This window comes from Lonchura striata, chromosome 5, assembly GCF_046129695.1.
Source record: "Lonchura striata isolate bLonStr1 chromosome 5, bLonStr1.mat, whole genome shotgun sequence".
NCBI classification, from domain to species: domain Eukaryota; kingdom Metazoa; phylum Chordata; class Aves; order Passeriformes; family Estrildidae; genus Lonchura; species Lonchura striata.
Window position 1 is genome coordinate 24,970,316 of NC_134607.1, and position 27,162 is coordinate 24,997,477.

Below are 27,162 nucleotides of genomic sequence, written 5' to 3' on the forward strand. Positions count from 1 at the left end.
TATTTTAAACTTGAAATAGCAACTTGCTTAGTGGAACAGGAACTTTAGAGGGCCCAAGTGCCCCTCTCCTGGGAAACAAGTTGTCTGGAAAAACTAGTTTCTTTGTAAAAATGTTAATTTTTCAAGGATTTTTTTTTTCCTGTCTTTATAATTGTACTGTAATGCAAGTTTCAGGCTATTGGGAAGTTTTTAATTGGATATGCAGGGATTGGAATGCCAGCATTCAGGAGTACTTCTTTGTCACTCAGAGTGCAGTATTTTACATTTGTATCTCAGATATGTAAGGTTTGTTCAAAAAATGAAAAATAGTAAATAACTGACATCCTCCCCGAATCCTGTCATGTGATCTCACATAGCTCTAAATTGCCTAAGTGGCTTATAGCAACATGTAGGACTAGATGACATTTTCAATTCAAAGTGCAGTTAATCGGAACCTGTCTATCAATGCCATCAAATGAAGTCACCTTTAACCACCAAATCTAAGTTTGATAGTTTGAGATTACATCACAGGAATTTTTCTCTCTCTTAGCTGTTTGCTCAAGTTGCATAAGTAGATGTGGCTTTTTTAGCGGAAAAGAGGAAAGAAGAGCTAGTAATGATTTATCACAAGCTTTTGTGGGATTGTTGTGATGATGCCTATGTGTCCCATGAGAAGCTTGCATACAGAATGAGAGTGGTGCAGAAACACACAAACTCCAACCTGAAACCAACTGCTGCTTTGCTCTGCAAAGAGAACATTGCTCCCGAGCTACTCAGGAAACGGCTGCAGGGTAGAGTAGACTTGTTAATGAGATGAGTGGCCCTCACAGATTGCATGTGACTTGCTAAAACTTTACATTCAAGTGTGTGAAAACAGAGAAAAGGGCAAGGGTCTTAAAAGAAATTAGATTAAAATAATATGATTTTCTATTGTTCCTTGGAGTCTTTTCTGAAGCAAAATTATTCTTATTTTTTTATGTATGTAATTACTTATAAACAGTATTTTGCCTGTGCATTCCTTGCAAAACAGCGGGCATTCTTTGTACAATTGCTAAGAAAATCTAATGAAAATGGGATTCAAAAAGCTCTTGGAATGTGAAGAACAGCAGCTTAATGTAGAAAGGATAAGCATGGAGAGTGTAGGCATTTGACTGTTGCTTCCTTATTAGGTGTGGGTAGCTAAGGAGGGAGTTACAATAGGTGAGAGAGAAATTACTAGGTCATGGCCTACAGGACAACAGGGCTAGTTTTGGAGAAATAGTAGGATTTGATGAGGACTGCTGTGTGAAAAACTGCAGTCCTAAGTAGCTCAAACAAACAGTTGAAAAAGGAAGAGTTAAGGTAAAGGTTGACTGTTGTCTTGCATGCCAGTGTGCTTTCAGATGGCAGAATGGATTTGGGAAGAAGAAAAGGACTAAAGGAAAGGACATTTGGAACAGATTTATGAAAAATTGGTTAAGTACTTTGTTGTGATATTAGGGGTATGTGTTAGGCTCAATATACTTAATTTCAGTGGGCTTCTCCTGTATGCAGTGTATAATTCTGCTTGAAATACAGATTCTGTTGGATTCAAATGTCCTAAATACATGGAAAGCTTGGTAATGGTTTTCATGCTGCTTGCAGCTTCATAAAATGATCTCTTTGGAAGTTCCAGACAGAAATATACTGCATTTTTCTTTACTAATTGAGAGGTAACTGTAGTATGTGACAAAAAGAGGCAGTTTTTATGGTGATTGGGTATGATTCAGAAAACCAGATTTTGTTATGCAACAAATTAGTGGTGTTTTCTGCAAAGGATTGCCAGATTTTCTTTGTTACAAGCATTGGAGGTAGTTGTAGGATCAGCAAGTATGTAGTGGCTGAGAAAGGACCTTGTCAGATGTAGGTGCTAACTGATGATTTAAGTTTTTGAAGCCTTTGTGAATATATATCCTAAGATTCTGAATGAAAAAATACCCAACTGCTTCTAAACGAAAAAGCAGAAGTGGTTGGACTCTTTCATTAGACAGTCACAGGAGAGGATGCTCTGGAACATAATACTTGGAGCAAATTGAAATCACTTGTTTGTAGATAAGTTCAGGAAGATGTGCAGAGGAGTAATGGGGTTGATGCTTCACTTAGAGGTCACCAGTGTTGGGCCTTGGGCTTTTTCTTGGGCTTGTCAAAGAAAGAGGGGTGAAGAGAGCAATGGGTAATTAAATTCACTTCACAAAAGTCCAAGTACTTGAAAAGCTAAACCCTTGTTATTGCTGAACAGTTACTGATTTTGTGCGATAAATGGGCTCTTAAATTTTTCTGTATTCTTCTGTTTTCTAGGTGCAAATCCAATGGGAGTGAATGGAGGAGTAGGGGTTCAACCTCCTAATCTGCTGCCTGACTCAATGCTACATTCAACTATGAATTCTCAAAAGTAAGTTGAATTCTTTTTACCCCATTGGTTTTATCTCATGGCACTTCTTGCATAAACAGTGAAGTAAATGCCGTTGATGACTATCTCTCCCATTGGATTTTGTAGTTTTTGTTGCAGTTTTCCAAGTCCTTGGGTAGAACAGCATGTACTCTTTCACTGTGTTGTTTGGTGTGAATGCGTGCAACTATTTCTGCAGTTTGTCTATTGATTAGGGAATGGCTGAACTAGCACTTTGTCCTAACATTATTCTAAAAGAGGCTATGACTGTAAGATGATTAAGCTGGGTCCAGACTTTTGCACTCAATTCTTGCTCTGTTTTTGAAGCCCCATGATGAGTGAAAGCACCAATGTTGCCAGTTTGGGAGCCATGCCGACAGCTCAACCATCCAATACCGGAATTCGAAAGCAGTGGCATGAAGACATTACTCAGGATCTCCGAAACCACCTTGTTCATAAGTTGTGAGTAGCAAATATCAAAACAATCTCCTGTTAAGTGAGCTGCTGCCCCAGGGGTGTATTGGAGGCAGAGGGTTTGCAGAAGGAAGCCTGACTTGCAGAACTAGAGGGCTGAGGAGTGAATTTTGTCAGGATACATGGAGAAGGGAAAGCAGAAGCCAAAAGATGGAGCTGCATCTGCTGGTTTGGGGCTGTTTTCTTGGAAGTTTCACACTCCATACTCAAACCATCTACAAGGGCTCAAGCCATCTACAAACATCTACTGCCCCTGGAAGAAGCAGCAGTATCTGCAGTCTGTCAGAGGATTTGCTTGCTACTTTGTGTTCAGACCACTGGGGGGTCTTGGAACATTCTAATCACTTACATGCATTTCTTAAATATTGTTTTCTTCCTGCTCAGAGTCCAAGCCATATTTCCTACTCCTGACCCTGCAGCGCTGAAGGATCGACGTATGGAGAATCTGGTGGCATATGCTCGGAAAGTGGAAGGGGATATGTATGAATCAGCAAACAGCAGGGTGAGATGCCATCCCCTGTTGTCTAGTTCTGTGTATTTCTACCTTGATCCTGTGCTGACTGGGGAGGAAGAGAAATGAAAGCACAAATGGCACTTCCAAGCTGAGGAAGCAAGTGTTTAGGGGGTGCCTGATGGGGTCTAGGAGCCAACCAGTTGAAGGCTGCTGCCTGGATGTGCCAGGAGTTGAGATGTGCTGTGCCTGAGACTTTTCACTGTCCTCCAAAAGCAGTGTTGAAGCTCTTCACTGTGATTGTCCCAATGTTGGAGACAAGAAGATAAATACTTGGTGTTGGTCTAATAATGGAGAGCAGTGCCCTTAGCAGTGCCCTTTTCCCCCTCTATCTGACAGTCTCTGCAAAGGGGAACACTGTTTCCCACCCCAAACAAAAATGTGTCTGTAAGGCCGCTTTGCAAGTCTGAATCACTGGGACCAGTTTCCTTTTCTTAATGTGTGTCTCATCTCCTTTCTTGGTTTTTATTCCTGTCCAACAGGCAGAGTACTATCACTTGCTAGCAGAGAAGATCTACAAGATTCAGAAGGAGTTGGAGGAGAAACGACGAACCAGGCTACAGAAGCAAAATATGATCCCAAATGCTCCAGGCATGCCACAAACTCCCATGAATCAAGGCCCTAATATGGGACAGCCACAGCCAGGAATGTCTGCAAGTAAGAACATTTGGGTTACTGATCACTTGGTGCAGGAAATCCTATACTGTCATTTCAGTGGTCTAGTGACTGTTTAGCTGTTCATGGGTACCTGACTCAGTTGTGAGCAACTGTTCATTGTTGTAGCTTGATAACATGCTTTACATTTTCCCCCAGTTTCTGAAATCTGATGAAGATATTTCTGTCACTGGAATGTACTTCTATTTTCAAGGAAGTTATTGAGTTTGCCTTACACTTTGAGGACTCTTAAATAATGTTTAGTTACTGTATACACTTACTTTCTTTATACATGAGTTTTAATGTGTAATTCTCACTAAAATGTTTGATGGATAAATCCTGGTGGTCTTCTGAATAACATTATTTTATTTCAATATCTTTTTTTGCAGATGGTCCTCTTTCTGACCCAACCCTGATACGTGCCAATGTGCCAAACCAGATGATGAATCGCATGCAGGCACAGCCAGGTAAATATTTGAAGAAAATTTGCTACTGTGATTTTTAAAGGAATCTTGGATTTGAACAGCTCTTATTGAAGCATCAGAGACCTTGTATCATGTGCAGTTTTTACGTTTGGTTAAGAAAATAGCTATCTATATTGCATAAGTCTTAAATAACTATATAATAAATACAAAACACTATCTCTAGTACCATTTTGTCTTGTGATTTTAAGCTGCACGTTAGCTGCTTGCTTTGTTAAATAAACAGCTTGATGCTTTTGGAATTTCTGATGATGTGTGCAAAGGAAGGTGGGATCAGACAAACATGGTGAGCCTAGCCAGCTCAGGTGAGGACATGTTCATGGCAGAGGGAATGTGGTGAGACTTATTGCTCAGAAAAAAAGGGCAGAACCTTTTTTATACATTCAAGATGTGTTATAGCTATCATGCAAAGTGCTTGAAGATAAAATACAGTTTGAGATTCAATAAGTGAATTTCTAATATGTAATTAAGATAATAAAACTTTCTGTGGAAAGTTGATCTTCAGCAGCAGGTGTGACAATCAGTATTTGTCACGTGTTACAGTAGTTTTCAAACTTAATGAGTTTTAATAACAGTGGAAACGGATGTCTTGAGAGGGGAAAAGCTGGTCTGTATTCTGAAAGAGTAGGTAGCTCGATAACTATATTTAAAATTATTCCACGTAACTAGTTAAAAGAAGGCAATATTTGATTGAAAGCTGGTTGCTAGAAAGCAAAATTAAAGGAACAGTATTTCTCCTCCAAATGTGGAATGGTGCCTAAAAATTTCAGGTCTTTGTTTACACATTTTTTTTTGGCACAAATTCACAGGAATGAATCAGTTTGGTCAGATGAACATGCAGCTGTCACCGATGGGACCCCGGCAAACCCCTCCTCTTCAGCACCCTGGACAGCTAAGTCAGGCTGGGGCCATGAACCAGGTCAGTGTGCCTTCCCACCAGGGTCAAGTTCATGGCTTTGCTTCTCTTGTCTGTGGTTTCCGTAAAATCAATCAATAAAAGATATTTTAAAATAAAGCAATAATCACTTAGTAAAAATAAAGCAATCATCACTTCGTCTTTCTCTTGGCCCTTTGGTTTCTGTCCTTTTCTTCTTCTCTAATATCTGCCTGATATATGGTAAGAATTGCCTAAAAAATAAGCTGAAGTGGCTTGTTGTTACATTTTTAAAACAAGGAACCAAAATAAATCTTAAGTTACAGTCCCAATCTGAAATCAATATCCTTTTACTTAGCTTTTAAGAGAAATAGTCATAAATTCTGTCTTTTGAAAAGAGCTATGAGCAGGTTTTTTACATTGTATACTACAGATAAGTGGCAAGCATCAACTTCTGCAAAAAGATGAATGTTTTTTGTTTTGTGTTTTTTTGTGGGTTTTTTTTTTGGTTTTTTGTGGGTTTTTTGGGTTTTTTTTTATTTGTTTGTTTGGGTTTTTTTGGTAAAATATTATGAAGGTGTATGCACATTGTGTGAAATGAGTTGCTTTCTTTTCCACCAGATGGGATTTCCTTCACGTATGCAGCAACCAGGTGTTGGCCAGCCTTCTGGTCAGAATCAATTTCTACAACAGACTCAGTTCCCTGCTTCTTCCCCGGGAATGAACACAGCGAGCATGCCTATGACTCAGCCTGGCAATCAGACGCCAGTATCTCAAGTAAGTTTCTGATTTGTTGACGTGGTGTCAGTGGCCTTTGTCATAAACTGGTTATGATTGTTCAGTTTGTAGTAATGGAGAGCAACTTGTTTCCTTGAGAGACTTGTGGAATTATAAAAACCAAATTAGTTTATCGAGACTTTTCATTTTCCTGGTGTAGCACTGGGAATGGCAAGGTTGAAATATTGTTGACTTGTTCTCAGGCTTAAATTTAGGTGTTATAGACAAATTGTTTTAGGTTTTTTTTTTATGGAGCAAAGAAGAAATTGTGACTTAGCATGCAAAGTTAAGATTCTCTTGCTGAACAGCGAAGCAGCAGAGCCTGAGAAATTAAGAGGTGGCAGGATAAGTCATAAAAAGGCATGTCTATCCAGGCTCATGTGTTGCTGGCTTTGGGGGATTAAGAGGGTTATCACTACTGAAGATCTGAACGTACAGTCTAGCAGTTTCCTTTCTGTCCTCTCCCTCTCCCTTTTCAGCAAGAACCTTTCAGGCCAGGAAGAAGTAGGGAACGTCAGTTTGCTTCTCATTGATGCTTCTTCCTAGTTTGCAGGCAAGATTATTGTGGAGTTACAGTTTTTTATCTTGACCAATACAATTTTTTTGTAATTTTATAATGGTAGAGTTAAAGCTGTACTTATTTGTGATGATAAATTCAGTTTCTAATCTTGGGGGTGGAGGCATGGGCACACTAAGTGTATTTGAATCAGTTTTTCACTGTGGTGCATTGTCCCATATTCAGGATGTACAAATCTGCAGTTTTAGAAAGAAATGTTTTGCAAACTGGGAGTGTAGGTGTGCCATTCTTTAAGTGTATCAACAAGTACAAGTTATTCTATTGAAACTTCTGTAAGAGAGATGAATAAATTACAAAACAGCCTTATGTTTGTGTAGAACAAAATAAATCAAGTAGACCATTTCTGCTTTTGAAAGAGTTTTTAAAAGTGAAGCAGATGGTTTGTCACATTTCTAAAGTACACTGTGGGAAAGCAGACATTTGACAGTAATTTCTCTTGCTTTTCTATACCAAATCACTGCAAATGTGTACCTGTTTTCCCACAGGCACAAATGACCAGTGCTTCCTGTCCTGTGAACTCTCCTGCAATGGCTCCAGGTTCTCAAGGGAGCCATATTCACTGCCCACCTCTTCCACAGCCTCCCATGCACCAAAATTCTCCTTCTCCAGTACCTAGCCGAACCCCAACACCTCACCACACGCCCCCAGGCTTGGGATCACAGCAACAGCAGGCAGCAGCAGCTGCTGCCACCACTGCCCCCACACCTGCTCCTCAGGCAATGCCACCTGGACCGCAGTCCCAAACTATGCACCCCCCTCAAAGGCAGACTCCAACGCCTCCACAGGCACAGCTGCCTCCACAAGTCCAGCCTCCAGTTCCAGTTACCCCTTCTGCAGAGCAACAGCAGCAGCCTTTGTCACAGCAGAGCACGACTGCATCTGTTCCCACACCATCAGCACCGCTGCAACCTCAGCACCCCACAACACCTGTAAGGAAATACTTTAATTGTGCTTTCCCTGCAAATGTTTGTGTGTAAGGTTTAATTTTCAGTTGTCTGCTCCTGGCATGTTTAATATTAAAACAGGGGGGTTTTTTTATTTGGGGAGTAAACCTTTTCCATCAAGACAAGTTTGTAGATCATCTGCTGTTTCCAGAGAGGAAGTATTTTACAGAATTCTTGTACATGTTTTGAAATTCTCTTTGAAATGTGGCTGAGGCTTTTGGTTACGTATACATATGCACAGTACTTATACAATAGGGGAAACAATGCCATTTTCTGTAGACAAGGCCTTCTAGTGCATGCCTCTGATATATGTTTTCCAGTAGTTGAGGTTGTGGGACCACTGTATCCTTCAGGGAAAGCAAATAGAAGAGTATTAGAGTGCTTTTAAATTTGGTGGAAATGTAGCATAGGTAAAACATAGATTAGAAAAGGAGAACAGGTTCATTGAAGCCCATTTGTAATGTGTTTTGTTCCCAGCTTTCACAACCAGCTGTGAGCATTGATGGGCAGGTATCCAACCCCCCATCCACCAGCAGCACAGAGGTGAACTCACAGCAGACTGTTCCAGAACAGCAGCAGCCACCCTTGCAGGAAGTGAAAATGGAAATTAAAACAGATGAAGGGGAACCAGAACAAACAGAGATGCAATTGGAGGAGAAATCTGAGGTGAGATTGTTGATCAGATATTGGAGTAGAATAGCTTCATCTAGTACTGCTGGATGCTTTCTGTCATTCCTTTCAGAATTCAGTGAGAGCTGTAGGTGCTACCTACTGCTGTTGCAGTTTTGACTGTTGTATTTTGTCTTATTCTGAAAGAAGGGTCTGTGTTTTCTGGTGAAATTGGGGTAGTAGAAGTCAGTGGCCACAGAAAGGACCATTATATTGTAGTTGCTATGAGGCTTTGCTTTGGTAAATGCCATTGTGAGGGTGCACTCGGGTCAGTCCTACAGCTGTTAAAATAGCAGATACTAGGATGAGGGGAAATGGCTTCAGGTTGTGCCAGGGGAGGTTCAGGTTGTATATTAGGAGAAGTTTCCTCACTGAAAGTGTTATCAAGCATTAGAACAAGCTGCCCAGGAAATGGTTGAGTCACCATTCATGGAGGTATTTAGATGATGTGTAGATGTGGTACTTTAGGATGTGGCATAGCAGTGGACTGGGCAGTGCCACATTGAAGGTATTTTCCAACCTAAATGATTCTATATGTACATGATGGGCTGATTTACTGGGCTTTGACAACTTGTCACTGAGGAGAGCCAGGAGTGTGGCTGCCAGTTGTATCATCCTGGTAGCTCAGCTGTACGAGAGGCTGTTAGAACTGCCTGAAGAGGTACCCATACTGCTATGCAGTGTTTAAAGATGCATTCTAACACATTTGCTCAAGTTTTAGGTGTTTGACTACAAAAGACATAGAAGAGTGAGTGGGCAGCATGACAGATAGGTTTAAAGGACAGAAATGTGGATGGGTGGCCAGGAGATTTAAGTGAAAGGCTCCAAACTGCTTTCCAGGCTAAAATAGAACCAGTTGCAGAGGAATGTAAACCAGACCCAATGGAGCAAGAAGAGAAGAAACCTGAAATTAAGACTGAAGTACCAGAGGGGGAAGAAAGACCTACTACTCCAGCAACTCAGTCTTCTCCAGCGGCTGGGCAGTCTAAGAAAAAAAGTAAGCAGAAACACTGTTTTTACTTAAATTGACTGCATCTCCCTAGAGAAATCTCTGAAGAGGAAAAAAAAAATGGGGCTTTCCTTTTTGGTACTTAGTGGATTATGTGGTACTTATATGGATTGTTCCTTGTGGCTTTTGGACAAAAATATCTAATAATACATGTGCTTATAATTGGCTTTGGGCAAGTTCTTTAAGCCTTTAGAATTAGACACTAAGCCGTAGTAAAATTGTCAATACAATGGAGATTTGAAATACTCAGTTACAAATTCTCTAGACAATATTTTGTCTTGTGGCCTCCAAGAAGGGATGTATCTGGTATGTGAACCATCTCTACTTATCAATGTTGTCTTATGATCACCTTTTCTTCAGGTGATCATTTTAATATCCTCCTCTGGACTCAGTGTTGCAGAGGATAAACAAGCCATGCTTAAGTACCTCAAACCCATTGTCTGTCTGTCTTTTTCCACAGACATCACATTTTCTAGCAGGCTTCTTCCTTCCAGCTGTTTCTGTTATCTTTCTAATGTTGATTATTTTCCAAAGTTTTCAAGCCAGAAGAGTTGCGGCAGGCACTTATGCCAACACTGGAGGCACTTTACCGTCAGGATCCAGAGTCTCTTCCATTTCGACAGCCTGTGGATCCCCAACTATTAGGAATTCCTGTGAGTGTCTTAGCAAGATAATCTCCTGGTTTAATTCAAAACTACTGTATTCTGACATACCTGTTTGAGAACAGCTTACATCTGTCTTCTTAACATCTTCATATTGATGTTTGGGGAGGTTTAACTTAGGCAGTGGAACATACAAGGTCTGACTTAGGGAAGTTTGTTTGGTTCTGTATTTCTTTTACTAAATAAGCAGATATAGCATGCACTGGAATGATTTGCCAACAGAACCCCAGTGCTGTATGGCCTTTTTATGGTTGTTGCTTCATGTTGTGATGCTCTTATTGCTGAATTTCATAGTTTTCTCATAATGTATAAATATTTTCTGAAGATGTGGGAAATTAGGCAGATAAAACCCACTAAATGTCCATTAATGATTGTTATTTATTATAGGAAAGGAATAAACAATTTAAGTTAGATGTTTGTTTACATTAAACTTTCTGCTTGTTTTAGAATTGTCTTGAAGACAACTATCATTCAAGGATCTGTGTTTTTAAACTCTCTGAATTGACCACACAAGTTTACAAAATATAAACAAATACATAGACATAGAAGTCTTCTTTAAATACTTCAGGTGATTTTTTTGCCTGAAAAAATTTTTATTTGTTATTGGTGTGGGGTTTTTTTTAAGGCAGATGCAAAATTTCAAGGCCTGCTGTATTACAAGCATTTATGCACTTGCTAATATTTTTACCAAACTTTCAATTGACTGTCATTCTGCAGACTTTTGTAGATGTTGCTCCGTAATAAATGATGGATTGGAAAAGGGCATTCTTTAGAGGACACATAAGTTTTAGCATAGGGTAAAGTTATTTATTTTTGTTAGATTTTCTGGGCTACCGAAAACAGTTGCTTTATATTAATGTTCTTATGTAAGTCTTTGGATTGCAATGGCTGCAAAAACATTGGCATTTTCTATTTGTAATACTTGTTTTGCTGATTAAAATTAGAGTGACTTGTTTTCATTAGTTGTGAATGAGCAGCAGCACCTGAGAAATAAAGGAACAATGAAAAGAAAGCACTGGGGAATTATATGGTATTACTTAGAGATTGCATTCTGTGTGTCACAACCAGTTTGACAATCAAGTCAGGGAGGAACCTGTTTTTCTTGATGAGAATTTATACGTTGAGAATGCACATGCTGTCATGTTACAACATAGTTCTCTAGCAGGGTTTTGATGTACTGTGTTTACTTGCAGGATTATTTTGACATAGTGAAGAACCCCATGGATCTTTCTACTATCAAGAGAAAGCTGGACACAGGACAGTATCAGGAACCGTGGCAGTATGTAGATGACATCTGGCTCATGTTCAATAATGCCTGGCTGTATAACCGCAAAACATCCCGGGTATACAAGTACTGTTCCAAACTGGCAGAGGTGTTTGAGCAAGAAATTGACCCAGTTATGCAGAGCCTTGGTTATTGCTGCGGAAGAAAGGTAAGAAAGTAAATATCTTTAGTCTGTTTCTTGCTTCCTTGAATTGAAGGGGTAAAATATAGCAGTTGCGGTTGTTATTAGTTATGCTGTGTCAAAAATTTCTGAAGTTTACCAGGATTTAACAATCCCAAGTAATCTGAATTTGAGCATTTTGTGGCTCTTCTAATTCTATCTAGTCCTTAAGCAATCTATTTGTATGTAAGCCCTTGGGGGAAAAAAGTTGGCTACAGAAGGCTTATTTTGATTGGGACAATCTTTTGCTGTTGCAAATAAAACAGGTGTGTTTTTATTACTTCAGAAGTTCTATATTTCGCTGTATATTGAAATTCCGTTTCCCTTGTTTTGATGTGCTTTCTGTCTTTGGAGAGGAGTTAAATTGAGAATAAAAGCCCACTCAATGTCTTTCGTGACTAGCACTTCACGCACTTTACTGTACAGAGATCTGTGCACAGAGTAAGGTGGAAGTGTTCACTGTCTGGGTCACACTTGCTTCCCATGGAGAGCAAGTGAAAATATGTGAGTACTAAGGTGACCTATTCCTCTTTGCAGTTGGAGTTCTCGCCACAGACTTTGTGTTGCTATGGCAAACAGCTATGCACGATCCCTCGAGATGCCACTTACTACAGTTACCAGAACAGGTAAGGAAAACTCAGCTGGTGCAGTTTTCTGCATGCTGCAATCAGTCTGTTATAGGCATGCATGTATTTACATAGACACCCTCTTTATATGTGTTTACACTTTTATGTTTTAAAATAAAATTTTTTGCTAGAAGTGCTTTTGAATAGTTTGCCTTTTGTGCTAATAAGGATTTCTTTGAGCAAAAGTTCACTGCAGCCTTTGCTCTTCCCTCCTTTGTTTGCAGAAATGTGATGTCTTACTACAGTTTGATCCTGCAGTTAATTAAATCTTCAATTACCTACAAATCATATGTACAAGTCTGTTGCCTTTACTTCCTACTGTGCAGCAGAATTTTTCATGCAGAACACTGAGCAGACTATGCAGAAAGTGTATTAATGCTCATAATACATATTGGTTTTGGCAAGTCTGGTTTTTCTTGTGATTTTAACGCCAAAGAGCAAACTTACCTATGTATTGCACATCTTAACTGGAAGATCTGTGTATTCAGATCTTCAGCAGATTGATGCTTGCTTTTTCTCACAAAGTTTCTTAAAGGGAATTGTCTTGGCAGTAGCTATCGGTAGCTCTGTAAAATGCTGTCCCTTCTACAGCTCTTTTGAGTATCCTTTTTTACTTGGGGCTTATTAAAGAATTTAAATTTACTTGACTTCTGAAGGGATGTTTCTTGGTAGTCATCTCTGAAGGTCATCTCTGGGGAAGTGAGGCAGGAAGAAACAGGCAAACACATGCTTTAACATTGCAATATTCCATTGCCTGTCATCAGAATCTACCTATTAGAGCAGAGAACTGCTTAACTCCAAGATCGATCAATTTATTTCGTTTCTGCACTCCATTCATTCCAAAACCTCAAACAAACCAGAATGACAAAAACATGAAGGATTTTACCTGAAAGCCAAAATTTTCCAAGAATTGTGGTTCCCTTAAGCACCTGGATGAAAGCAATCAAAGATTACACAAGTTACATCTTAACCTTTTAAAACTTCATAAAGGTTTATAGCAGCAAATGATGGTTTTTAAGCTTCTCCTACTTCTTTAGTCCTATAATACCCCACAATAGCTATAGACATGTATGCAGTGTAGAGCTTGTCATGTCAGTATCTTCTGCTTAAGTTTGTCCATAAGCAGGTAGTAGATGAACCAAAATACTATTGCTCAGAAATCTGACAGTTGACATGTTTTCAAATGTTAGAAGGGAATGTTTGCATTGTAACAGGTGCCTACATGTGACTTGTAGATTACATCATATATACAGATGCATATATCTATAGATTGAAATGTATAATTCCAGAAGTACTGTTCTCCGCATCATCTCAGTTGAAAACTGGGAAAGGAGGTTGAGATGTGTCTTTTTAGCCTAACAGTTGCTAATATCATAGTGTGGCTTTATAATGAACTTGTTTGCATTTTATATTTATATTTTAGCTGTTTTGTGCACTCAATTAGCATGCCTTATAATGGAGAAGCCATAGCTTTAGAACATTTTTGAAGGCTAGGGTAGAATCTTGAATTAATCTCTACTTTATTGAAGTACAAATGAAATCTTTCTCTGTAATGCTTGCTGTAGTGATGGCTGAACTGTTCTATGTGCAGACTGGTCTATGGCAGAGTCATATCCATGTAGAGCATTATGTGTCTAGTTAATGTTAGTTAACATGGAGTTTGACAGTTCTATTAGTCTGTAAGAATTTTAAGGACAGATTTTATTGTTCCTAAAGTTTCTGATATTTAGCTTTTCCTTTCAACTGGGAGGGAATTCTGTGGCCTTTTAGCATTTGTACATTTGAGATGGAAGACTCTGCAGATCCTCCTCCCAACAGAACTGCTGTGCTGATATACAAGTCAGAGTAGCAGTTCCTTCCTTCTGCTCTTTCCCCTGTCTCATTTTAATTCTTTGCTGTACGTGGCATGGATTATTAAAATGAAGAGGGTATGGGTATGCTAAAATAGAATACTCTTGTTTAATTTGTTTTTATCGTTTGCTGCTTGTGAACCCATTTGAGAGATTTAATGCTAATCTGTGCTTTGCCTTGGCTTTCTGCTTTGTGTTGTCTTGTCTTGCTTCTATGTTTTTGTCCTGCAAACCCCCATTTCTTTGTTTGTGTGTGTGTTGTTTTTTTAATTTCTCCTTCATGCTTGTCATTGTCTGCACTTGGCTTTGATTGCGCAAAAAAAAATTCCAAATCAAAAAACCAAACCAACCAAACACAATGTGGGGCCCATAAATCTGCATCATTGAATATCCTTGTCGCCGTTGATGACCTGCTCTCTGCTCCTGTCCCTTCCTTGGCCTGCTGTGATTGGTGGCTCCGTTGCTTGACTTGGGCTGTGTTGTGTGGACGGAGCAGTTCACCCAAATATGGCCTTCTTGCTGACAGGTATCATTTCTGTGAGAAGTGCTTCAACGAAATCCAAGGGGAGAGCGTTTCTCTGGGAGATGACCCATCACAACCTCAAACGTGAGTTATTTGTATTTGCTTGGGCTGTGCTTTCATCAGTGGTATCATGGCCTGCAGTGCCTTCTCTAGGGTAGGGGGGTTCAGCTCTAGGTTTTTAGGCTAGTTGAAGGTGGAAGGTACATCCTTCATAAAAGCCTGGACTTAGCCTTGTCTTTCAAGCCTGGACTAACTGAACTAGTAAAAAATAAGCACTTAGTGCTTAAAATTGCAACTGTACAAATAGAAGGGAAAGAAGAAGATGGCTTTTACCCTGAAGAAAGTGCGAGTATTCTACTGCAGAGAAATAACCATGCCTGCAGGCAAGTGACAGACATAGCTTGAAACATCAGACATACCATTTTCTTTATACCCTAGCTATGCCATTAAACTTGTATTCAACATCAGGTTGTTTTTCATCCAAACCATAAGCAGGCAACCTCCTTTTGCAACACAAATATTTCACTATAGGAATGCTATCAGTCTATGAGAAATGCTGTGCAGTAGTTGACACAAAAAAAAGGCCGTGCATGGATTTTACCATGTTGGTGGCAAACTCTTGGGGCAGTCTCTGATTTTGCTGTGTCCTCCTCATATCTCCCCTCAAAAAGATCTTAAAACAGAATTTTTGGAGGAAGCCCTTGAGGGACAAATGGGTGCCAAGCAGTTACTCTTTGAGCTATACAAGAAATCCCTTTGGAGGAAGGCAATGCAACAACCCTGCAGGTTGAGCAAAATAAGAAGTTCAAGAAAAGTCTGAAGCCAGAGGGAGAGTTGTTGAAGTTGGTAATTGAACAAACTGAGTTAACTTTTATTTGGAACCAGATCCTGGATGCACTAATGGATGCATACAGAACAGTACTGGAAGTATCTGTTTGGGCTTGGGATGATGTACTGAAGTGTACTGAAAGAGGGTAGATGGAGATTAGATACAACAAAGAAGTGCTTCACTATGAGGGTGGTGAGACACTGGAACAGATGGCACAAACAAGTTCTGGATGCTCCATCACTGGAAGTGTTAAAGGACAGGTTGAATGTAACTCTGAGCTACTTCGTCTAGTGGAAGGTGTTCCTGATAATGGCAGGGGGTGATGATCAATTAAGGTCCCTGCCAGACCAAACTATCCTAGGATTCAGTGACTTGCCTTTCTGGAAGGAAAAAGGAAGAAATAATGTTATGTGCTGGTCAGTACAGTGGGCCATTTAATGTTCCTGTGGATAGATGGATTGCTATTCTAGTAGAAGAAAAGATCCAAAATTCAATCAATATAATGTCAGAGAATACATAATAGGAACATATATGGTGGGTCCTGTTTAAGTTCCATGGACCATATTATAAGAATAATTTGAATTTAGCTATTTAACGTCATCATTTATTTTATAAGGACCTTCAAGTATTCTGCAGGTGGCATGATTCAGAATAAATACTGAAATAAGAGGAGATAGGAAGGTTAATCTCATGCAAGTTGGAGTGCGTCTGTGTCATTGTTTCTCAGAGAGGGACATACTGATCTTCTCATGTTATGCATAACACTCCTTGGGGTAAATTCTCACAGATTTGAGTATTGTATGTTCTGAACCAGGTCGTTTAAAACTTCTGTCAAAAAGATGAAATTTTAGGCCTTGAAACTGATGTAGAGACAGTAGAGATAATGTACGGTAATGGCTGGGATTGCAGGGTTTGGAAGCTGATATTTATCCTTTGAAGTTGATGGAGGACAGCTAGGGGAATCTGAAAAAAGATAATCTACCTTTCTCAGTAATCAAAGATAATTGGAATTCTCTGCCTGCAGAATATGGGAGGCATATCAAGTAGTCTTTTCACCATTAAATACTGATCAGACCTATCCAAAACCTGAATTGTCAGCAAGCTTTAATATTTATCCTGTAGTAAAACTGAATAAGGGAACAATGTTGTTCTCTACAAGAGAAAAATAATGTTTTCCACAGACAAAGTGGGGTGGCATACACTTCAGTTGTCTGTCACTGTGTAAAATATAATTACTTTCCTTGTAGTGCTAGAGAGTATATAAAAACGTTGCTTGTACTTTTGTTTTGGTTTGTGGATAGATGTGATATTGCATGAATGTTTGTTGTCTTAAAACTGAGTTTTATTGCCTGTTTCTCCATAGCACAATAAACAAAGAACAGTTTTCAAAAAGGAAAAATGATACACTGGATCCTGAGCTGTAAGTATTGCTGTCACTCTGAGTGATCCCCATTTTATTATAAATACCTGTTAAGATACATGTTATTCATTCACCATCAGCTTTGCCTTTGAACGTTTTTGATTTCATGTAGTTAGTTGGTAGAGGCTGCTCAGTAATCAGCAGATCTGGCATTCAGTGCTGAGAACACAAACCACTATGGCTGTGCTTGAGAAATATGTAACACTGGATGTATGGGCTGAAATGACTCCATTTTGTTGTCTTGCATGTAGATTCAACAAAAGGATGAATGCAGATAGCTCTGCTTTGAAACTTTGTTGTGGCAAATGGTCAAGTCTCAGAACTGGTTTGAGTCATTTGGCAGTAGCTCTTAGTGCTGTTGGTGTTTCTAGTTGCTGCATTTTACAGGCAGCTGTAGTAAAAGGAAAAGTTGCTATATTTTGAATAAGCCAGTTATTCTGTACTACTTCGAAAGCAGAGCTGTAGTCATTCAGTAGCATTAAGATGATGGTGACTCAGCTGCTTTTCTTGGTATTCCTGAAGTTTTTTGAAGCTGTTTTACATGGTCCTGCATCATACACACCTATTGCTGCTGTTTTGCAAACATTATCTCAGTTCTCAAATGAATGAGGAATTTATTGTTCCCACACCATCCTTCTAAAGGCACAAGGGTCAGCCAGTTCTTCTGTTTTACGAGGGCTGTGGGAAGGAGAATAGTAGCTTGATTCATAACTTTTCTTTCCTTTTGTTAAAGTGAAGGTAGAATATAAGCCTAACATACAGTGTGATAGCACATGCTCTACACAGATTACAAGTCTTCATTCAAAGTCTGAAACTTTTAGACAGGCATGTTCAAAAGGAGTCAGATTGTCCCAAAACCTGAAGCAACCTTAGGTATTTTGGATAATTCTATTCACCAACATCTGGGAACTAAACCATGCAATGTGTCTCAGTTGTCCTTAAATCTCTGCTAATTTTCTGAAGGTGACTTTGGTATTTGATTCTTGTTCTTTCTTCCCACCTTTCTGCAGTATATTTGCAATATACCTCAGGGTTCAAGCATAGTGGGGCAACTAACAGCCAAGTAGTTCACATGGTTCTTCCTTTCTGACATGTGCAAATCCATTTTTCTCTGCCCTTTATAGCGACAAGCAGTTTACAGATCTATATCCTTAAAAGGGCTTCACTTGGAAAAAAAAAAGAGTGGATGGTGGTAAGACAAGCAAATGGTAATAAAATATCCCTGCATAGTCTGTCTGACTTGAGCTGGCAGGTTCTTAATTTGTTCTGAAGGCTGTTCTCAGCATAGATGTTTCCTCTGTGTTAGACTCAAAAGCCTGAATGCTAGAAGTGCTCTAATAAAGTACTACAAAATACACAAGCAAGAAATTATTCTATTAACCTTTGCTTCCTTTTGCCTTTTTTGCTTTGTACAGATTTGTTGAATGTATAGAGTGTGGAAGAAAAATGCACCAGATATGTGTTCTTCATAATGAGATAATCTGGCCTTCTGGGTGAGGAATTTCTCCTTATTAAGTAGATAGCATGTTTACTATTTGGTAGAGCTTATGTATAAACTTCCTTATATTGGTTATATTTAAAAAACTGTTTAATGGAAGAAGTTACAGTCCCTGAAAATTTTATACAATCTATAGGGTAATATTAAATTTATATGGTATGTTTTACAGTGTAGTGTGTCAAGTTTTCTGATCTTCAATGTTTCCAATGCTCCTTTGTGTAGAAAAGAGAATTTCAGCGTTTTATGTTTAGTGATGCTAGCCTTTCATGAAAAGATGTTTTTAGTTCTGGTAACAATTTCAGATTGATCTGTTTTCTGTACAAATCATGTTCTTCATCATCTTCAAAAATTTTTGTAACAAGGATTTAAGAGGCGAGTCAACTTTTTTGACCTCAGTGATCAGATTAAATTTAAATTTAAAAGATATAGTTTTCTTTAAATGCTCCATGGTTCTTGATCCACACGTGTTTTCTTCTGATCAATTTAAAAACTTCTAAAATAATGATGAATTATATGTTGAAAAAGTTTTACAACAGCTTAAATGTCCCATTTCTTGTCCAAAAAGTGTGAGTTTAGCATTCTGTTATCACATCCACATTGCAGCAGAAGAGGGTGGATGTCCTGTAAGTGAGGAAGAATCACAGAATTATTTCAGTCTACAGTGTATTTGGCATTTAGAAAAAAAGATCAGCCTTATGCTTGGTGTTGCAATGTCTTACCATGATCAGAGACAGCAGTTTGAGCCTATTTGCACAAAGAATACTTTGAGCTGATATTATCAGACCTACCAGTGGAGACTTCCCTGGGCTTTCCAGTGGTGATGCGAGCAACTGGCAGGGCATGCAGCACCTGGAGCTTAGATCCTCCTCTGCAGCTCTGAACCAGCTGGGCTGTTCTTTGTGTTTTTATTTCAAATTTCAGTTAAGCTATTTTCCAGATCAGATAAAATCTGGTGAAAGATTTTGCTTCTAATTGTAGGATGCTAGAGAACTTGGTGGTCTGACTTGGGGTGACTTCATGTTCTCTGTTTTTTTGCTTCAGCTTTGTTTGTGATGGCTGCCTAAAGAAAACAGGACGAACCAGGAAAGAGAACAAATTTTCTGCTAAAAGTAAGTTTCTGGCACTTTCCCAAAAAAAATTAAATATGTTAAGAATGGGGAAGAGGTGGCTTTTATGCTTGTGTTTTATTTAAGTTTTTTAAGAGCTCAAGGAGGATACTTTTGGTCAGTTTTAACCATCACTTCTGTAGTGTTCAGAGTGTTTGCATTCACAGGCAGAAGTGTTAGTTAACATTCTGTTTTAGAGGGCTAACAAACTGTTTTAGAGCACTTCCATTATTGAAATATATTCTTTTGGTAAGTGGAGATACTAACTTGGCTAGTATGGCTTTATAGACAGAATATACTTCCAAATGCAATGTCTGCTTGTGAAGATGTGTCTGAAAGCAGTGTTTTGTAATCCAGTTTAAGTAATTAATAACACCTGTTCAGGAAAAACCTTAATTGTGATTGACTTCTAAGACAAGATAGAAACTGGGTTGAAATACAGATTCTTTATTGTTTTAAATAATGTATAAGCCATAAATGTGCCTGCAAGGGAAATGCAGCTCACCCCATCTAGAAGTGGTAGGGTTTAAAGATAAAGCTTTAATTTATGCTAGCATACTGCATGTGTTAAAAGTTATATTTCATCTAACGTCTGAGTAGAGAAATCACATAGGAACAGTTCAGTTTTGTATATGTTTAGAGCTGTATTTTCCTCCTGCAGGATTACCAGCTACAAGACTTGGTACCTTTCTGGAGAACAGAGTCAATGATTTCCTAAGACGACAGAATCACCCTGAAGCAGGAGAGGTCACAGTTAGGGTGGTACATGCATCTGACAAAACTGTCGAAGTAAAACCAGGAATGAAAGCAAGGTCTGTTTGTTTCTAATTTTGCTTTTTTTGCAAAAGCGGGAGCTGTTTGTACTTACATTAGACACTTAATTAAATAAAGTAATTTAGATTGGAAAATAGTTCTAAGTTTGAGTACAACTGTTACCCTAGCACTGCCAAGGCCACTGCTAAACCATGTCTTCAAATGCCACATCTACACATCTTCTAAATATCTCCAGGGCTGGTGACTCAAATGCTTCCCTGGGCAGCCTGCTTCAATACTTAACATTAAGAATTTTTTTCATTAAGAATTTTTTTCTAATATCCAGTCAAAAAAGACTGTTCTATTCCAAACCTCATCACCAGCCAAGCAGTGACAAACAGGTGTTCCAGCAGCATAATAATTTTTTGTGATAAGTGTTTTTTTCACACTAAAAAGTGGGTGCCTCATATTTGAGTAGTCTGTAAACATTTAACTTTCAAATTGCACTAAAATTACACTTAAAGTAGCCCTCATCTTTGTTGCCTTCACCTAGTAACATGCAGTCTTTTATATGTGAATATATTTGATATTCCTTTCTACCCTCTGGTCTGCAGGTTTGTAGATAGTGGAGAGATGGCAGAGTCTTTCCCGTACCGAACAAAAGCACTTTTTGCCTTTGAGGAGATTGATGGTGTAGACTTGTGCTTCTTTGGAATGCATGTGCAGGAGTATGGCTCAGACTGCCCTCCACCCAATCAAAGGTGAGGAACCCCACAAAAGTGTACTTTACCTTGGTACTCTCTTGTTTGGATGAACCTCCTGTAGTTCTGTACAGAGTTTCTCTGTTGCATATGTGAGACCCTTAGTGCTGTTAGGTTCTAGAAACAAAGTAGCTTCTGTAATCTTAGAGTTGTTTCTTACTGAGGATGTGCTAGTTGGAAGACAGAGTTGCCTTAAGGATCATTAATCTGTGGTTTCAAGGAAGGGTTTGAATAGTTTTAAGGAGATGAGGCTAGGATATCAAAAGAAGGGCAAGTTTCTTAAGGTACATTAGGATCAGAGGCTTTGTAGATTGCTGTTGTAATGGATGCTTCAGATGTATAAAATAACATTTAAAAAACTTGTAGAATCACTTTAAAATCTCTTGTCTTTCTCATGGTGTTATTGTTTTGTTTTGTTTTGGTTTTTTTTTAGGCGAGTGTATATATCTTACCTTGACAGTGTTCATTTCTTCCGCCCTAAATGCTTGAGGACTGCTGTCTATCATGAAATACTAATTGGATATCTAGAATATGTTAAGAAACTAGGGTAAGTATCTTACAACATTTTCTTCTGTAGAGCATTTGTGCTGAGTAGTCTTGCTGCAAATCATATTACTACATCCTATATTAAAGAATATGGTGCCTAAGTATTAACCCATGATAGAATAACTTGAGAACAATGGTGTACAGTTGAAAAGGAGAAGAAGGGATTACAGGCTTTTCAGGGGAGGCCTCTGCTTCAGCTATTTTTATGTTTCCAAATCTATGGAAAACTTTCTTAAGTCTAAGTAGAAACAGCGAGCCCCTTCTCCAGTCCATAAAATGTTGTTATCATTGTGTAATGCCATGGCTTTAATTAGGTCATTCTTTTGGGCTAGCAAATAAGTTCTTACCCTTGTTTATAAGGAGAAAGTTTTGTGTTTTTTCTGTACTGGTTAGCTCTGTAATAGTTGTGTAAGGCCACTAAGAAATCTTGAGTAGTTGAAAATGTGAGAAACTGAAGAGTTAGGAAGGAAATAAGCAAATACACTGGGACAGCACAAAAGAACACAGAACAACTGCAGTAACAAGAAAGGTGGAAATTAAATTACCATAATGACTGAAATAGAAAGGCCAATTAAGTAACCATCACTCTATTGTCAAGGTACCTAGTGTAGGCTGGTGAAGTTGTTTGTGGAGAAATTGTTAGGGACTGTATTTAAAGCAGCTGATGAGAAAAGTTAGGGGAGTTGAAGTGGAGTTCTGAAGATAGTATCTTCAGTACGTCAGTGAGGTGGTGTGTTCTTTATTACTTCAAAAGCATACATTAGGTTTCTTTCTGCTTTTTTTTATTGTCTATTTTCTAATCTGTGAGTCTACATTTGCTGCATAGAGCTCAAGCCTAAGCTTTACTTAATGTTATTTTCTGTGCTAATGGGTAACATCAGGTTCTCATTTTGGGAGAACAATCTTGGTCTTGCAGTATCATCTCTCCATTCTCAGGCAGAAGGAATGACAACTGGCTGCAGCTCCCAGGGCTTAGGGAGGGTTCTGAAGAGCTGTTTCTCAACAGGGCAAGGATGGTTATTTTTCTCTAACTGATTATTCCTCCTATTAGAGTTCTCTTCAAAAACTGATAGAGAAGAACTGAGGATAAAGAAGTGATCTTAGGTGTTACATTTCCTGCAGCTGCTACTAATTGGTTGTCATCTCTTAATAGTACTCTAGATTGTGCACCCAATACCACAAGTTGGCAGTACCTGTTCATTCCCAGATATAATTCTAAAACTTTTTCAAACTGATTCTCAAAACCCAGAGGATTTACAATAGAAAAGTGAATTCTGTCTTTAAGTAAATCTGGTTTTAAAATGTTGCTAGATAAAATATTACTGCTCTGTCTTCACGATTTCATTACTGAAATACCTAGACTCCATCTTTTTCCCATGAGTTAATTGGGAGATAGCAGTTGCAGATTTGTGTCAAGCTTTGTTTTTTATGTAGGCTGTAAAATGTGCACCCGTTACATATCAGTGCTCCATATATAGCGCTGGATTTTAGGAAATTAGTGAAAAGATGGAAATGATAGGTCCGGGAGCAGCTGCCAACCTCGGTGGTGGCGCCACCTGGTGTCAGAGAGGAGTGCACTGTCAGCGCCCACAGTCGCGGTTTTGTCTGACCTCGCCAGGTATACTACTGGACACATCTGGGCGTGCCCGCCCAGTGAAGGAGATGACTACATCTTCCACTGCCATCCTCCTGACCAAAAGATACCCAAACCCAAGCGACTGCAAGAGTGGTACAAAAAGATGCTGGACAAGTCTGTGTCGGAGCGCATCGTCCATGATTACAAGGTGTGTTAAGTGTGTGTTTGGGGGAGATTGGTCAATCTTGTCTTGATTTCTTCCTTGGATTAAGCATTGTACCTGATTCTCGGTGTTTACTGCATTAGTTTTAAGTGAACTGAGCACCAAAAGTTTAGAGTTAAAACATATTCTCTTTAAAACATGCAGCTTCTGGAATCGTTCTATTAAAAGACTTGAAATTGTTCCTTAGAACAAGCTAAATTCTTGAGGAATACTGTAAAAGAGCAAAAGAACATATATGGAATCTTAAATCTTCCTATGTTAGATCAAATTGCAGGGTTAGGTTAGTTAGAAGTATGTAAAATCTTTGGAATAAGGATTTAAATGAACGTTGAGATTATGGTGATCACATTGTCCCAGTTGGTAAGAATGCATATTGAAGTCTAGCGCACAGTAATGATTTCTTTCTTTTGAGTGGGAATATTTGAAATGTATTTGACAAACTGTAACAGATACAGTGTTAAATTTGCCCTTAGAATGCGTTCTCGTAAAATGAATTAGAATATTAAGCTTTCATTTGTTTAGTCTGCTGATGACTTTCCTTGTCACTCATTGAGAATGTTGCCTTTCCTTATGTGACTTGTAATTGTGATAACCAAAAGTGGGCTTGCTCTCTTTTAGGATATATTTAAGCAGGCAACAGAGGACCGTCTAACAAGTGCAAAGGAACTCCCTTACTTTGAAGGGGACTTCTGGCCTAATGTTCTGGAGGAGAGCATTAAGGAACTAGAGCAAGAGGAAGAAGAACGGAAGAGAGAAGAAAACACTAGTAATGAAAGCACAGATGTAAGGATGCTTTTGCTTTTCATGATCTAATGTAAAAGTTCTGATTAGATAAGGCTAATTATAAAAAAAAAAGGATGCAAGGCACTTTGGTTAACTGGGGTTTTCACTTTTCACTCTAAAATAAATTTCAGTTTTACAGGTTATAAATTAGAGCTGGTAAAATACCAGTAAGGTACATCTGGATGAACAGTGGGTGTTCATATGGCTATAAACTATCTAATTATCAAATGTAATTTTGTTGAAGCAACTGCTAGTTGAGCATTTTTTTGCTGAAATCCAGTTATCAGTGATCCTGTTGACACCTCAGCCTGATTTTGAAGTTTTTTCTTTAAGCATTAGCTTTTAAATAGTGGCTCACTCTTTTCTTTCTAACTTAGATGATATAACACCAATCTTAGCAGAAAGTTCTGAGAAAATAATGGAATGCTGTGAATTAGTACTTGACTCTCAATATGTTTGTTTAGTAGCTTTAAGGCATTGAGGATCTGAAGCACAAATTACTGCTGAACTGTTGGGCTACCTTAAAGTAGAGAAATTTGTTACTGATATCTTGTGCATTTTTTTTGAGAATGTACAACTGTGTTATCAAGGTCAACAAAAAACCCCTCAAAAATAAAAGAGATGCCTCTTAATTCAAAAGTAAGTTTGAAAGTGAACAGATGCAGGATTTATGCATCTGCCCATCCTTGGATGTTCTGAACTTTTATGGAAGAAATGGTGAATCTAGTATAAGGTTAGTAGTTTTGCTCATGCAGTAGTACTTGTTACTTAACTCTTTAAACACTTCTGCGTTGTCACCTCATCAGATACCTAGATTTTTTGGGAGGGGGGGATTACAATTTTTTTGCTGGAAGATCTTTGGATCGAAAAAATTTAGGTTTAGTGTTAATTTAGAAATTGTGATTCTGCTGTGCTGCTCTTTGCAATACATTCTTTCAAGGACTTTGATTAAACAAAGTGCAGGAAATCAGGCAACATGATGTCAAATTTGCATTAAGTAACATCTTTCTTAGGAAGGTATTGTTTGTTTTCCACAAGGTATAGCTTCAAGTCCTCATCTCTAATATACCCAGAAACCACTTGTGAAGGACCATTTAGCTCTCTGTGTGAGGTTGGTCAATATTTAGTTGGGCCTTCACAGCAGTTTGATTCCAAAATCCTGACATAGGGCCAACTTCCAGTACGTTACAATTTAACTTTACTATTATTATTACAAATACTTTTAACTCTATTGATCCTATGTTTCATATTTGAAGAAGAGGCAATAATAAACTGTACTGTCAAGTGATGTGATAGTCATCTATGTTCATTGGGAATTTCCATTCTGACAATGTTATTTTAAGCTTAGGAAAGATGCTTGTTTGGCTAGCAATTACTTTGATCCTTAATCATCTTATGCTGTGGGGTTTTGAGGGGCTCTCTAAGCATCGCAGCAGGCAATAAACTGTTAATGGCTAACAGAATATAGTTGAAATTAAGTTTTGGTTGAGTGTTGCAGGCTATGACAGGTGCATGCTAGAAGTTGCACTACTAATGCATTTTAGACTTAGAACAACAGCTTCATACCAAAATCAGTTTAATGCAGTCTGTTAAAAGTAAATCTGTCTGAACTGTAGCAAACTAAATCTAAGTGGTTTAAGTCTTTCTTATCTTGGTTTAGTGCAATATCAATTACACTTTGCAGTTATTTTTACTTTTGAATTATATTGAGAATTCATCTACTGAACCCCTTGATGTGTAGCTGTAACGGATAAACAAGTTTCATTATATAATGTTTTGCTTGAATGTCCTGAGCATCTATGCTTTTAATATTTTTGGATGTATGTACTGCTGATCTTGGTATCTTTTGGAGTAATTCTAATGGAGTTAATGTTTCTGGGGACCCTAGTATGTGTCTTCAGAGTAAATGATTGTAAAGTGTGGTTTGTCCTGCAGTTATTGAATATGTAAAAATAGTAAATTTGTGATGTGGTATTGCTTAGATACCTGACATTAATTGTCTTTAAAATTGCTAGGTGAGCAAGGGAGACAGCAAAAATGCCAAAAAGAAGAACAATAAAAAGACAAGTAAAAACAAGAGCAGCTTGAGTCGTGGCAATAAGAAGAAGCCTGGCATGCCCAATGTGTCCAATGACCTCTCCCAAAAGCTGTATGCCACTATGGAGAAGCACAAGGAGGTAAGAGCTGATTGAATGAGGAATGCTTTTTACTTCAGTAAAGAGATGTACAAAGCTTTGATACTTCAAACAGAGTTATGCCCTGTAAATTATACCAGTTTGGCTGGAGAATTGAGTGGCTTACCTGAACAGACCAGTACTAGTAAGTCTGAGTGCTCTTTGCTGCAAGGAAAGTGGGAATAAATGCAGCTGTGTTCATGCAGAACTTCCCAACAGTCTAGATTGCCACGACAGTTCTACTGTTACTGTTCAGTCCAGTATCCCTTTCCTAATTCTTCAGAGGAAAGTGAACCTGCAGGGCACCCAGAGGTCCAAGATTTCTCAGGCCTCACAAGTACCCCACCTGGTGGCAGGTCATTCAAATATTAGCTGATCCTGGAACTGTACACTCTGTAATGAGGTTTGGTGACCAAATATCTTGATAAGCGCTAGCATATTAAGTCTTTTTATTTTTTAGGTCTTCTTTGTCATCCGTCTCATTGCTGGCCCTGCAGCCAACTCCCTGCCTCCTATCATTGAGCCTGACCCGCTCATTCCATGTGACCTGATGGATGGGCGTGATGCTTTCCTAACCCTTGCTAGAGACAAGCACCTGGAGTTCTCCTCACTAAGAAGGGCTCAGTGGTCAACCATGTGCATGCTGGTGGAACTGCATACCCAGAGCCAAGACCGCTTTGTTTACACCTGCAACGAGTGCAAGCATCATGTGGAGACCAGATGGCATTGCACTGTCTGTGAGGTATGTTTGGTGAAGTTTTTGCTGCTTCTGCCCCTGTATCTTTGTGCCCAGAGTGCTCTTTACCTGAGCTGATTTCTCATTATTAACTAATGGAAAAAGATCTGTGCAGCTCATCTGGGAGTTCAGAAAGGAGGGAAAATACTTTCCTTAAGAAGTGGTTCTGCTAATGTGCTGCTTGGTTTGATTTCTGCCTTGTGGAGAGCTGAAATAGAGTTGTTTTCTGTAGTTTATTTAAGGTGCTGCTGCCTAAGAAATTGGCATTTGTAGCCATGGCTTGAGCTGCAATGG

General features: G+C 38.7%; 1 protein-coding gene across 1 annotated transcript in view; it reads left to right on the forward strand.

The window, feature by feature from the left end:
- EP300 (EP300 lysine acetyltransferase) overlaps window positions 1-27,162 on the forward strand; it is a 61,344-nt gene that overhangs the window by 29,768 nt on the left and 4,414 nt on the right. Inside the window, exons 7-30 of the mRNA XM_021552832.2 lie at window positions 2,296-2,389; window positions 2,714-2,848; window positions 3,245-3,362; window positions 3,854-4,028; window positions 4,415-4,492; window positions 5,317-5,426; window positions 6,003-6,158; window positions 7,221-7,664; window positions 8,157-8,345; window positions 9,189-9,345; window positions 9,892-10,010; window positions 11,213-11,452; window positions 12,002-12,090; window positions 14,467-14,547; window positions 16,656-16,712; window positions 18,128-18,205; window positions 19,252-19,319; window positions 19,978-20,128; window positions 20,684-20,830; window positions 21,264-21,377; window positions 22,995-23,160; window positions 23,794-23,958; window positions 25,974-26,135; window positions 26,593-26,874. Of these exons, the coding sequence (XP_021408507.1) occupies window positions 2,296-2,389; window positions 2,714-2,848; window positions 3,245-3,362; window positions 3,854-4,028; window positions 4,415-4,492; window positions 5,317-5,426; window positions 6,003-6,158; window positions 7,221-7,664; window positions 8,157-8,345; window positions 9,189-9,345; window positions 9,892-10,010; window positions 11,213-11,452; window positions 12,002-12,090; window positions 14,467-14,547; window positions 16,656-16,712; window positions 18,128-18,205; window positions 19,252-19,319; window positions 19,978-20,128; window positions 20,684-20,830; window positions 21,264-21,377; window positions 22,995-23,160; window positions 23,794-23,958; window positions 25,974-26,135; window positions 26,593-26,874 (3,575 nt within the window). The remainder of the gene's footprint in view (window positions 1-2,295; window positions 2,390-2,713; window positions 2,849-3,244; window positions 3,363-3,853; window positions 4,029-4,414; window positions 4,493-5,316; window positions 5,427-6,002; window positions 6,159-7,220; window positions 7,665-8,156; window positions 8,346-9,188; window positions 9,346-9,891; window positions 10,011-11,212; window positions 11,453-12,001; window positions 12,091-14,466; window positions 14,548-16,655; window positions 16,713-18,127; window positions 18,206-19,251; window positions 19,320-19,977; window positions 20,129-20,683; window positions 20,831-21,263; window positions 21,378-22,994; window positions 23,161-23,793; window positions 23,959-25,973; window positions 26,136-26,592; window positions 26,875-27,162) is intronic.